The sequence below is a fragment of the Schistocerca gregaria genome, chromosome 5 (genome assembly GCF_023897955.1).
Source record: "Schistocerca gregaria isolate iqSchGreg1 chromosome 5, iqSchGreg1.2, whole genome shotgun sequence".
Taxonomy (NCBI): Eukaryota; Metazoa; Arthropoda; class Insecta; order Orthoptera; family Acrididae; genus Schistocerca; species Schistocerca gregaria.
The window spans coordinates 462450548-462464841 of NC_064924.1; the positions used below are offsets into that span (position 1 = coordinate 462450548).

Genomic DNA, 14294 nt, shown 5'->3' on the forward strand with positions numbered 1-14294 from the left:
CTTCTTTTTAAATTTTTTTCCCTACAGAAATTCTTAAGCCAGACCTATTAGCTATTTCTCCTAAACGATTAATTTGTGCTGTAAGATGTCACATTTACATTAAGTATAAAAAAGTCACCTACAAATCTGAGAGTTTATTCCAGTTTTTTGTTTAATCTTCCTAACTGTAATGGTGAAATTTTATATTCATTCAACTTTCCATTCACACTGTTTTTTTTTTCTCTGACACAATTAAAAACAATTGGGGAGATGCCATCATCTTGCCATGCAATTGTGTTTATTCAGAAGGGCTGAGGTATTTTGCCTATAAATTTCACTTTAGATGCTGTATCTGTAAGTGTTTGAGAGATTAGAGTTGCTAATTTAGACTTTACACCAAATTCTCACATTGTTTTACCTGTTCATTATCTGTTAAAGCAATCAAATGTCTTTTTGAGATTAACAAACATTATACAGTATCTTATGAATTCAGTAATCTTTGGTGAATGACTAAATAACATATTTGTTCAGAACATGATCTGACATTCTTAAAACAATCTAGATATTCACCAAAATGATCATGCAATATTGTTTTTATTCTGTCAAGTACAATCTTGGAAAATATTTTACAGGCAACTGGTAGAAAAGAAATCTCTCTAATTTTTAACATTTTGTTCATTGCCTTTCTTATTGTAGTGAATGTATCGAGGCTACCTTACAATCTCCTGGATTTTTTTTTCCATTTTTGCAATTTCCTTAAAGATAAATAATTTTAACTCATTTTTTATTTTTGGTGGAGACCATTTCAAAAGTTCTGCTATAATACAGTCTCTCCAACTAGCCTTATTGTTTTTTAAAGGTCTTCATTACTTCTTCAAATTTTTCTGGTAGAGGTAAATCTTGTTCAAGATTCTCATGATTGTTTGAGAATCCCAACTTATCTATTGGTTCAGGACAATATATCCTTAATCAAGTGAGAACATGTGCGTCACTTCCAACAAACCACAGCTGGTCTTCCTCCTACTTCCATTACTGACCAATTAACAAGATGTCAAAAAGTAAAATTTCACACATCACTACATAGCCAATTCAGAGAAGAAAAATGAAAGAAACAGGTGATGTCCTCGTTGAAAAAAACGTCCTGACATTTTCCTCAAGTTGCACAGGGGCTCTACAGGAAACCTCAAAATGGATGGCTGGGCTGCTTTAGTTCTCCACAGAAATTAATTCACTTTCTTTGTCAGTATTGCTATTAGTATATACAACACTTACCAAGAAAGTCATCTGGAGAAGAAGATTAAAACAAAATGTAATGCTTTATAGAGTTGTGCACCAATTGCAATAAGTGTACATACAATGAATTTGGAATTACTTACATTATAGGAGCGACGTTTCACTGAATTACACAATTTCGGTTTTGTTGGCCAATTCCAACTCTGCTAACATCTCTCTCAATTTCATCGTCATCTTCAATACTGTAATAAAAGAAAATGTAATGATATCAGTTCTTAAAACACAGAGTAATTGGGTTTCGCACATAAACTTTCAGCGAAATCAGAATATGACAGTATTGTACTCGCACAAACATTCCACTAAGTTATTGTAACAAATGCTTACATATCATGGCAATAAATTATAGTTTCTTAAGTGGTTTGATTAGCTGATACATAGTAAATGCTACAACCAGATCTATAACAACTTATTTAATTTTAGCTTTAGAATTAGGACTTCTAGTTAAATAAATTTTAAATATATCAAGGGTGCAGCCCACTGATATAAATCTTCGATTATGCTAAGAGTGTGGTGCAAGAAATTTTTTGAGGTCTGGATCCATTATCGTGGATAATTACTTTTCAGTTTCAATTCCCAAAGATTTATTCAGGAAGGGACTTTATTTAACTTTGCATGCTGTCTTCTAACTTTCCATCATCCATGTCTAATAACACATTTTGCATTACACAATGCAGAATCAAGATTTTTATCCTTTGTTTTAAAAATCATGAGAGCACTTGTGGTACTTCACTCTTTACTTTGCACCAATTTAACTATTTGACTAGAACAATTAATATACAATACTAAAATTCCTGGCAGATTAAAACTGTGTGCCGGACCGAGACTCAAACTCGGGACCTTTGCCTTTCAAGTGCTCTATCAACTGTGCTACCCAAGCACGACTCGCGCCCCATCCTCACAGCTTTACTTCTGCCAGTACCTCGTCTCCTACCTTCCAAACTTTACAGAGGCTCTCCTGCGAACCTTGCAGAACTAGCACTCCTGAAAGAAAGGATATTGCAGAAACATGGCTTAGCCACAGTCTGGGGGATGTTCCCAGAATGAGATTTTCACTCTGCAGTGGAGTGTGCACTGATATGAAACTTCCTGGCAGATTAAAACTGTGTGCCGGACCGAGACTCTAACTCGGGACCTTTGCCTTCGAGTATGGTCTGGCACACAGTTTTAATCTGCCAGGAAGTTTCATATCAGCACACACTGCAGAGTAAAAATCTCATTGTGGAATATACAATACAGTTTATGCACGTTGCAGCTGCAAGTACTGGATACAATTAGTACACTGAACTCCAATGGACAATGAACACACTACACTAATCACAAGATTGAATGTCAACAATAATTGGGGAAATAAAATCAGTATTATATATTGAATACATGAATTAACGTCTTCACTGTCTCCCACATATCCATGAAGGACGGTCCTCAGGTACGTGGAATGAATCCAGCTGAACAACATCATAGTATTTGTGCCTGCCTCAATTAAGCAAGAACTAGTGAATTAGTAGAAAAGTAGCCATTTAAAAAAGAAGTGCTATTCTTCAGGTTATTAAATAGCTGCTGTTTATCTCTTTATGTTGACATGAATCCATTGGTATTTTAAAAGAAAGTAGTTACCTACATCTGTGATAATGGAAAGTTGTTTAAAATATAATACTTACAGGAATTTTAAACACTTTAATCTAAACAGATAATTTGCAGTAGTGGCTAATGTGATGAGCTTTTAATTTTCTTTTGAGTAGGCTATTTTCTTATGTTAAAAATATGGTTCAGTTTGCTGTTATTCGGATTGATTATAACATTCAAATACGGCCAATATTCTCACAAAATCTCTTATTTTTATGTAATTAAAGCTTAAAAGTCATTAAATACCAAGATTTGCTCAAGTGATCAAAAACACTGTTATTGGCTGAAGCTCTGGTGATGTCACAGACTAGGAGTCAGATGAAGCTATATTTGTGCCACAGGAAAGTTAGCCACAGTTACTACATTTTTCCGTATTTTTTCTGCAAATAATTTAGCTATTTAGTGGTGGAAAATGCATTTGCAACTTTTAAGTAACAATTGAAAGGAATTTTCTGAACACCGATTAATGGAAACCTTACGAAAATGGATGCATTTATGCTCCACTCACTTAGGGCAGTGATATCTGAAAGACGGACATTCTTTTCTCTGCTCCCTGCAACATAATTAAGGAACTGTGGAACTTTTGCAAATGGTTCTGTATCTTATATCTAAATTGTCAACTATCAGTCATGAAAAATGACCCAAAGCACAATAAAATTATTCTTGGCAAAGCTTAATTCTGATTCCTGCTACACAAGATGCTCAGTAGTCATGTTGCCAGAAGCACATGCTCTGTGGTGCAATGGATAGCGTGTGTGACTGTGGCTAAGATAAACACAGGTTTGTATCCTGGAAGGATCATAAATTTTTACGAAAGATGAAAAAAGTGTTAGCAGGCACTCATTGTAGCAGTTGTTTCGAGGCTGGGATGTATTATATATAGCTTGGCATTAATCGTAACCTGAAAAATGGACAACTGAGGGTAAATGCATGTACTTTGCTTACAAACAATTACCTGTTTTGGAAAGCATTACTAGTAGTATAGATATCACCACACTGCGACAGTACAATGAGGTGTAAGACGACAAGGTTTTGGATGCAGAGAGATATGAAGCACGCATGACCTGCAGGCAATACAAATGTAACGGCTGTGTCGTTTGCGAGTGTACACTAATGTCAGCGTCTGAAGCAGACTTAATTTCATTTTATGCAAGATGATGAAACTTCAAAACTTAAATAGTAAGAATCCTAGCTGGACAGTATACATATATAAACAACAACATTGTTTCTAATAAAGTAAAAAGTGTGTGGTCATATTAACTAGAAATTATATTTTTGAATAGGTGTGTGTGAACAGCTATTGCAAATGTAAGTGCATGTAAACACCAAGGAAAACACAATAATATTCTGTTTCTAATTGATGTGGTGAAATTTTGTAATTGTGATGTAGTTTTCATTCGAAAGGACTGTTGATTTGTTTTATAAATAAGTTAAAATATTATTGCAAGTTAGATTTTACAGCAACCTACAATTATCATTTTTTATATTTGACAGTCCACCGCTCCACCAACTGAACTACAAATAATGAGTAATAATTTTTACCACGAGTTTAATTTCAGCGACTGATGCTATCCTTTTTTTGTAGCAGTGGGAAACCCTATCTTGGTGGTAAATTAATGTTAACTTCAGACTGTAACATACTTTTAATTTAAGTAAGGGAACTTTAGCATCGACATAGTGGTACAGAGCAACCAATTGTTACACACATTCTCATTCTCTGGAACACTCCAAATCAATTTTTTTAATGGGTGCATTTGTACAGTGTGGTACTACACACCATTTGTAATTCATTTCCAAAACAGGCATCACTGTGAATTAGCTTTATAACAGTAGCAGCAGTGAGCTCGCCAGTGACGTCACAGTCATCACATGACACAAGTGGAGCATTTTAGTGGGCTTTCAAATTATTTGAATTTCATTTCCATTTTTGTAAAAGAATACTGAGCATCTTATGAGCATAAAATGACATAATTAACGATTTATGGTTATTTCCAGAAAACAGTCAAATATTCTATTGACAGTGGTGCCTAATGTCTTTCTTCATCTTAGCTGGGAGCTTGTTAAAGACTTTTACACCAGGCTATACAATTCCATTCTGTGCTCTCGCAGGAAGGTAATGTCTACATGCAAATTATCCATTTGTTTAGCATTGTCATTCTCAAAATCACAGTTCAGCAGACACTGATCATATCACCAGCAAATGTACAATTATGGGGTAAATGTGCTGCAAAATGAGTGTAATAATTCCAAGATCCTTAAAACTGCCTCCTGAAGAAGTGTGGTTAACTACTTGATTCTACTGAATAAACATTTTATTTGGTTTAGATGCACTGCCTCAGAACGGAACACAGCAGTGAGGGGTAAATATGCAAATAAAGTCAACACATTATTTCGATTGACACAATGAGAAATACTTGTAGTGGGTACCATGCAAAACAGAACTTTTGCATGTCAACTTCATTTTCACTTTATACCCAGCTGGACCATTTGAAAGAGATTTTACACACCATGTTTCTTTTAGTTGATGAGGATTAATTTTTGCCTGTGGTATCGGAAGGACAGTTCTCTGGTTTTATATATCTTACGAGTCTATGTAAGACTAAGACTTTCTGGGTAGCCTGTGAAGCAGTTCATCTACCATCTGGGCTATGTATGGTAAAGTTGAGTTTCAGTCCTTGATTAGTATGTTTGTATCACCATCAACAGCAAACATTAGAGTTTTTGAATGACCTTTCAACAAAATTCATGTACATTGTGTTTCACAAACAATGCCTGCGGGAAGCATAGAGCTCACTCAGCAGATTTATTGGCTGTCACCCCCTGCATCCGTTGCACAATAGCAGCATGTACTTCTCACAAGTTGAGTGTAAACAGTGAAGCAGTCTAACTAAATTAAGCTCACCTTTATTTACAACACATGCTCCCAATGATGTCCCTCCATGGTAAGTGCAGCCTGAGATCTTCTGAACACATTACCAAACACCTGACAAATTTTGGTTTGTTGGTTGGTTGATTTGAGGGAGGGGACCAAACAGTGAGATCATTGGTCCCATAGGATTAGGGAAGGATGGGAAAGGAAGTCGGCCATGCCCTTTCAAGGAAACCATCCTAGCATTTGCCTGAAGCGATTTAGGGAAATCACAGAAAACCTAAATCAGGATGGCTGGACACAGGTTTGGACCTTCATTCTCCGAATTTTGGTTGCCAAAATTTGGGAAGTGACTAGTCAAACCCTGTCTTCTGTTTTGAGTGTATGGGGATTGTATGCATACACCTGATATTTTAATATTAAGGTAAGAACCACAGTGTTTTAGATCTGGAGATGATTGAGGCCAGTCAACTACCCTATCATCCAAAACATTTCATATTATTGTCATAAAAGCATTGGTGATGTGTGGTCTTGCATTGTCCTGTATGAAACAACTGTAGGTGCTAGTTCCCTTTTTGAGAGAAAGAGAAAGAGAGAGAGAGAGAGAGAGAGAGAGAGAGAGAGAGAGAGAGAGAGATATGCAGTATATTGTTCACATACCTATCAGAAGTTAAAGTTTCACAGAAAAAGATTGGTCCAATAATTTGTCTTGCACTAACTGCACAACACACTCCTGTTTTCACATCCTGCAGATACTGCCAATGTAACTGCTGAGGATTTGCAGAACTCCAGTGTTCACTGCTTTGTGAATTTATGTACCCTCACAAATGCAGCCACACTTTATCAGAAAGAAAGAGCATTTCAGTATCAACCTCCCCATCATGCACGGACTGTAACAGCCACTTCTAATAAAGACACTGAGCAACAATATCCGAGTTAGTCAGTTGATGCACTACCACTACCTTGTAGAGGTTCAGTTTGAGTTTGTGCACAGCAGATACTACTTACTCACCAGTCTGAAGTGTTGAATGGAATGGTGATTTTCTCGGACTTCTTTTGAAGGCCTCTCCTACCTCATCTAATTCATTTTCAGTTTAAGGACACTAGACCTTCATTTGTCTAACATGCGTTCAGCCTCTTTAAATTTGTTCACCAAGTTTTGTATTGTTGAAACACTGGGAATGTCTACACCAGGAAATGTTCGTACAAATGCAAGCTGACTTTCCACATAAGATTCTGTTTTGCATAATTTAATGAAAGAAACACACTTAGATCTTTTGTCTATACTGTAGAAAATGGAAACTTGACAAAAACTGGAAAGAAAACACCTGTACACTCAATTGGAGAGTACAGGATGCGCGCACACACAGAGCACAACTTCCATCATCACCAACACTTTGTTTAGTAATCTCAGAAGAAGGCTGCATAAATGGATGAGACATTGAGATTCTAAAAGGTTTCAGACAGATTACAAAATGTTAAGACAAATATTTCAAAACCAAACTTTAAACTAGAGAAAATTTCTAAGGGCAGATGAGGACACTGATAAAAATTTATTGGTTACGAATTGCAAATTAAAATGGAAGGAACTGCATAAAGGTAAGAGATGTAGGAGATGGGAGCAGATAAATTGAAAGCATCAGAGGATGATTAGAAGTTCAAACAGGGCATTAGGCAGTAACTGATTGGGACTAGGAAAATGAATACAATGGATGACAAACGAGCTGCTTTGATAGGTGAAGTAGTGGGGGCAGCAGAAGATGAATTTGGAAAAAGGGCAAGGCCCAGTAGAAATCATTGGATAACACAATATACTGCATTTAATTTACAAATGTACAAAAAATAAATAAAATGCTGCCAATGAAGGGCAATAGGGAATACAGCTTATAAAAAAATAGAAAAATGGGCAGTCTATAGGCAATGAGAGTTTTGGAGAAAAGGAAAGCACCTGCATGAATATTAAGAGCTCAGATGCCATACCAGCACTAAACAAAGAACGGGAGGCTGAAAAGTGGGAAGGAAGACACACAGAACTATACATGGAAAATGAACTTCAAGACAATAACACAGAATGATACAGGAATCAGATGAAGATAAGAGATATGACACTCCGAGAAGAATATGACAGAATAACAGAAGACTACAGCTGAAGATGGACCTTGGGAGTAGGATGTAAAGAAGAATGTAAAAATTCTGGAGATGACATCTGCTTGCAGGGATTGATATTACTGAACCATTATTTTAGTAAGTCATGGTTGCAAAATACTATCACAAATTATTTACAGGTGAATGGAAAAAGTGCTAAAAGCTGTCCTCTGTGATTATCAATTTGATTCTGAAGAAAAATACGAATACACGAGACAATACTGACCTATGACTTATCTAAAAGATATATTCAAGAACAACACATTTACTTTTACATCACTTACATTTGCACTTGTATGTTTAAGTAAAGTTTTTGACAATGTTGACTGGAATATACACTTTGAAGTTCTGAAGATAGTAAGGATAAAATACAGGGAGCTAATGGTTATTCACAACTTGTACAGAAACCAGTCTATAGTTATAAGATTTGAAGGACATGGCAGGGAAGCAGTAGTTGAGAAGGGAGCGAGGTAAGTGTTGTAGCTTACTAAATCTGTACACTGAGCAACTGTGACACTTGGAAAAAGAATTAAAATTTGCGGAGAAGATATAAAAACTTTTAGGTTTGCTGATGATGTAATTCTGAGATAGACTGAGAACGTCTTGGAAAAGCAGTTGCCTGGAATGGATAGGGTCTTGAAAAGACGTTATAAGATGAATATTAACAAAAGTAAAACAAGATTAATCGAATGTAGTCAGACTAAATCAGGTGACACTGAGGCAATTAAATTAATAAGTGTGACACTCAAAGTAGCTAATGCATTTTCTTTTGCATTATTTAGGCAGGAAGACAAGTTATGGTGGGCAAAATACAGAGAATATAAAAAGCAGACTGGCAATACAGAGAAAAGCTTTTCTGGAAAAAGAGGAATTTGGTAACACACAATATAAATGTAAATGTTAGAAAGTCTTTTCTGAGGGTATTTGTCTGGTGTCTCTTGTGGAAGTGAAATGTGCACGATGAACATGAACAGGCAAGAAGAGAGTACAAGCTTTTGAAACGTGGTGCAACAGAAAGCTGTTGAAGATTACATATGTGGATTGGATAAGGTAGAGATACCAAACTGAATTGGGGAGGAAACAAATTTGTGGCACTGCAAGGAATACGTTGACAGGTATCAAGAAATTGTCAATTTGGTAATGGAGCAAAAGGTGTGGTGGGGATGACGGGGAGGGGTTAAAAATTGGAGTGAGACCAAGGCTTGACTACAGTAAGTGGTTTCAGATGAACATAAGTTGCAGTATTTATGCAGAGATGTAGAGGTTTGCACTGTTAGCACGGAGAGTTGCACCAAACCACGATAACAACTTAATTCACAGAATGTAAGTTAAATGTGATCTTCTTGCTTTTTTACAAAGCTACTCAAATCTCAGTGGTGATCCACAGCTTTTTACTTCTCTTTCTAAATCAACCAACTATTAAAAACACTTCTACACTGAAATTTGCCACCATTTCCATACCAAAATGTCCCTCTGCTAGAGCCTTGTAACTTACAAGTGCTGCATCTGCTTTAGTGAGCAACTTCTGTCGATTCCATTATTAGAATGGTCTTACCTTCACATGTTGGCGCACTTGGTCCATAACGGGGCTCTCAAATGGTATTCTTAAATATTCATGCACACCCATTATTTAAAAAAGTGTGTGAAATCTCAAGGGACTTAACTGCTAAGGTCATCAGTCCCTAAGCTTACACACTGCTTAACCTAAATTATCCTAAAGACACACACACACACACACACACACACACACACACACACACACACACACTCATGCCTGAGGGAGAACTCAAACCTCTGCCGGAACCAGCTGCACGGTCCATGACTGCAGCATCTTAGACCGCTCGGCTAATCCCGTGCGGCATTAACTAGCCGCAAAAAAAAACTCGATTATTATATATTATCTGGAACAAATTAAGTACTTTCTCTGTGACAGCTTTTACTACCATTTCAAATTACCTGAAAGGAGAAACACTCCCCCAAAATGTTTCGAAAGTCTCAAAATTCACATCCCATCAGTGCAAAATGTACTTGTCACTTGTTGCTTATTCTTCCTTGGTAGCACTCTTAAATTCTTAGACTGTTGCTGAAAATTGTTAGGACTATTTAACTAAATTAAGAAATAACACAAACAACATCATAGGTTTTTAGTTTACTTATTGACATATTTACTTTGGTTTGAACCCAAGTGAGCAAAGACCATTTCTTTATGCAATCCCTCATCTAATTATCAGTTTGTTGTACGTCACTGAGTCAACCAAGCAAGCGATCCTACTCATCGATGTCTGACAGTGATACAGTAATTCTGTGGTACCTTTTGAACAAGTTCACAACTAACATTCCTCTTTATCTCACTTTCACATTCTTTCTTTCTTTCTTTCGCTTGTGCCTTGACCTGCAAATTTCGCAGGGTTGGCATTGTTACAATCAGATTTGGCATGGTTAATTTGAAGGAGTGGCCGGATGCCCTTCTTACCACCACCCCGTACACCCTTAGATGGAATCAGAGCACCCCAGCTGTTTGCGTCTAGTGTAAATCATGAAATAGTGCGAACGTGTTTCAAATGACTGTGAGTCATGTAACTGAGGCAGGATGTGGGGACCAGCCTGGTATTCACCTAAAAACCACACTGCACTTGCAACCACACTGCAAGCTGCAGCATCACTGGTTTTTATGTACATATTGTGATTACAAGATATGAGTTAGATACGTTGCTTTAGTGACTGCTAGCTCCAATTTTTTTTTACAAATAAAGGAGCTGGTTCCACACAGCTATTCACTGGTTGAATCCTAACTGCCAATATGTGGTTGGGGTGTGTATAAAGACTGATGTAATGATATTTTGTGAACTCCATAATCACATTTTGTGTATAATACTGCATGGTGGATATTTAGTGCTGTTGTAAATTTATTCAGTCCAATAATATTTTGGTTTAACTGTATGTTAAGTGATCACAAAAGTACAAAAATTCAAGGTACTGTCTGAATGATACACTGTATTCCTACAAGTGGACCTACGTTCACGTAAAATTTCTATTTTCATAATTTTGCTAATCTGGACTATTTTCTAATCAGTAGCTTAATTTGGAAACTAAATCCATTATATGATTCAGGAAAATCATGGCAACAAAAGTTTAACACCAAATCAGCCAATTACACAAGCTGTAGAGCTTAAATGACGAAAGTGCTTAGGGCAAGAAAAAACTTTGAGGATATTTTCTTAATTAATGAATTTTTGAAAAAGGTAAAGTGACTGCTGTAATGAATGGAATTATGGCTATCCAACTAGCTACCCAAGTTTCCTCAGATTTACTAATTACTAATGACTTTTTCCCAGCTACTTGGCACTGTAACAACTTCAACTACTGATTTATTTCAGATTAAGAAGTTTCCTGTAAAGTATTATTTAATTAAGTACTTGACTTTTCTGTATACACTTGCTATGTACATTATGTACATAATTGGAATTATTTGTAGGAGAAGAAAAAAATTATTAGCCAAAAGAGTAGAATGGTAGCAGGTGGCTCACACCCAATTTCCCACATTTGAAAGCACAAAGAAAAACAAACTGACAATTCATATAACTAGGTCCAGCTTGACCACTTAGTTACAGAGCGTACTGCCAATTACAAGGTACATTCACACATGCTGAAATAATTAAATATATTATACTCACGCTCTCTCTTGGGTGTCCAAATGATGGACAAGCTCATCTCTCTTGTTTACAATGGTTACCAGCTCATCTAACAGCAAATTTTCACGCACCTTCTGCTCTTCTGTTTTCTGCCACTCTGCAATACACACACATGATTTGAAATAATGAGATGAATGCTGCTTCTACATATGCCACATTTTAAAGTTTTGAAAAGTCAAAGCATGCTTTGAATAAAGAAGTGTCCAACAGACGTGTTAGATTATCTCATTCAACACAGCACATTCAGTTTGCAGCATCAATGGGTAACATTAGCACAATTGCAAATTTACGAATACTGTATTTACAATCATCAGATGGCATACTTCTATCTACAAACAGCACTGCACTTTATTGCTCACTCTGATTTGCTCAAGCCCAGTGGTGCAGCCTGTGTTGTTGGTATTCTGCAGCAACAACTTCACACCAGTATGTATGTCAACAGCACTATCAGTTGTACCACCACAACAGCCAATTGTAATGTAGTGGTTATTCTGTAAACTATGTCAATCTCTAATTGCTTCTTTGGTGACACTCCCTCTTTTGTAGACACTACCTTGAACAACTGTGTTAAAATATGACATATTTTCCCCTTATGTTTGAGTGTCTGTGTTACATGTTCCATTCCATTTTTCATATGACTTGTTCCTAAATTTTTTGACAACTTAGTTTTTGAAACTTCCTGGCAGATTAAAACTGTGTGCCTGACCACGACTCGAACTCTGTGACCTTTGCCTTACATGGGCAGTGCTCTACTGACTGAGCTACCCAAGCACGACTCACACTCCATCCTCACAGCTTTAATTTCACCAGTAACTCATCTCATACTTTCCAAACTTCGTTCTGGGAACTTACTTGTTCTTGTACTGACGTGATATAGGCCTTGACACCTCCATTTTCATGATACTGAACCTCTAGTAACCCTCTGCATCATATATGATAAATCTGTTCACATTATGTCTGTTTATGAATTGTACAATGTTTCATATAAACTCCGATTACAACTTATCTAACCCTCTGCAGAATAACCACATCAGGTATTTGTCACTCTCAGAATAACCGTTATGTTTCAGGAGCAACGATTAACAAGAGGTTCCAGAGTATTTGTGCAACTGCTACCACCTATGGCCAAAAGATACAATTATCTTTTGCACATGAAAAAAAGGGCAAATATGTACACAAGGAACAGAGTGTTCTGAATATGAGTACTTCTCAATTACTTCCTAAAAATATGTAGAAAAAACACACAACAGTAAGAAAGAGTTGTGTGACGCAAATGAAAGTTGGTAGGTGTGTTTCTATATCGGAACGACTATGTCTGTTCAAATCTCATGTCAGTCACATAGGAGTGGTGCTGGTAGTGCCACTCTGAGAATGTAAATAAGGTTTGATGTAAATACATGTTGTAACAGACATGAGTATTAGTTTCCTTTGAGTTTGGATGTGTTCTAAGTTGATGTTAGTCAAGGATGCCTTTAAGGTTGCAAAGATGCCACTATGAACATCTCACCGAGTTCGAATGGGGTCGTGTAATAAGACTATGAAAAGCTGGTTGTTCCTTCTATGATATTGCAGAAAGACTTGGCGTGAATGTAGCTACTGTACACGACTACTGGCAGCGGTGGTCATGAGGACGTAAAGTCGAAAGAAGAGTGCGCTACAGATGGGATCCTCACACTACTGACAGGGAAGACCATCATTTTCGGCATATGGCTGTGGCTCATGAAACATAATATGCAGCAGCATCTTGAGCAGAAGTTGGCACTACATACACAATGAACTGCTACAAATTGGTTTCTTCAACGACATCTAAATGACATGTAATGTACATTCCACTGACCCCAACCACCCACATTTGCGTTTTCGGTGATGTCAAGCAAGACCTCATTGGAGGGCAGGATGGAAGTCTGTTGGGTTTTCTGATAAAGATGGGTTCTGCATCAATGCCAGTGATGGCCAACTGTTGGTTAGGAGGAGGACAGTTGAGGGCCTGCAACCAACCTGCCTACGTGCCAGACACACTGGACCTACACATACAGTTGTGTGTCTGGGATGCAATTCTGTATGGCAGCAGGAGCACTCACGTGGTTATCCCGTGCACCCTGTCTGCAAATTTGTACGTCTATTTGGTGATTCGACCTGTGGTGCTGCTATTCCATGAACAGCATTCCACAGTAAGTTTTCCGACAGGATAATGCTCGCCCACATACCGCTGTTGTAGCCTGCTCTACAGAGAGTTGACATGTTGCACTTGGCCTGGTCGATCACCAGACCTTTCTGCAATCGAGCACACATGGGATATCATCGAATGACAATTCCAATGTCTTCCACAACCGGCATTAACCGTACCTGTACCGACTGGCCAAGGGCAATAGCTATGGAATTCCATCCTACGAAATGACATCTGGCAACTGTACAACAAAATGCACGCACATTTGCATGCTTGCATACAACTTTCTGGTGGTTGCACCAGTTATTAATGTACCAGCATTTCACATTCGCAATTACTAACCTCACGTTTACCTGTGATCTTGAAAATGTTAATTACTTAAAAAATGTTACTGAGACAAGTATATACCTGTCATTTCATTACTCTACATTAATTAATAGCTGTTTAAGATTGCTTGGGAAGACTAGGCAGAAAGCATAATATTTGTGTACTCAGACAATGCATTTGACATGGACTGGGAAAAAAA

At 37.2% G+C, this 14294-nt stretch overlaps 1 protein-coding gene across 3 annotated transcripts in view; it reads right to left on the minus strand.

Moving 5' to 3' along the window:
- Positions 1–14294, minus strand: part of LOC126272059 (EH domain-binding protein 1) — a 197302-nt gene that overhangs the window by 9953 nt on the left and 173055 nt on the right. For all 3 annotated transcript variants that reach the window (XM_049974582.1, XM_049974581.1, XM_049974583.1), the window contains 2 exons: positions 11584–11698; positions 1356–1454 (listed from right to left, as the gene is read on the minus strand). In XM_049974582.1, coding sequence (XP_049830539.1) covers positions 1373–1454; positions 11584–11698 — 197 coding nt within the window. In that variant the 3' untranslated portion in view covers positions 1356–1372. The remainder of the gene's footprint in view (positions 1–1355; positions 1455–11583; positions 11699–14294) is intronic.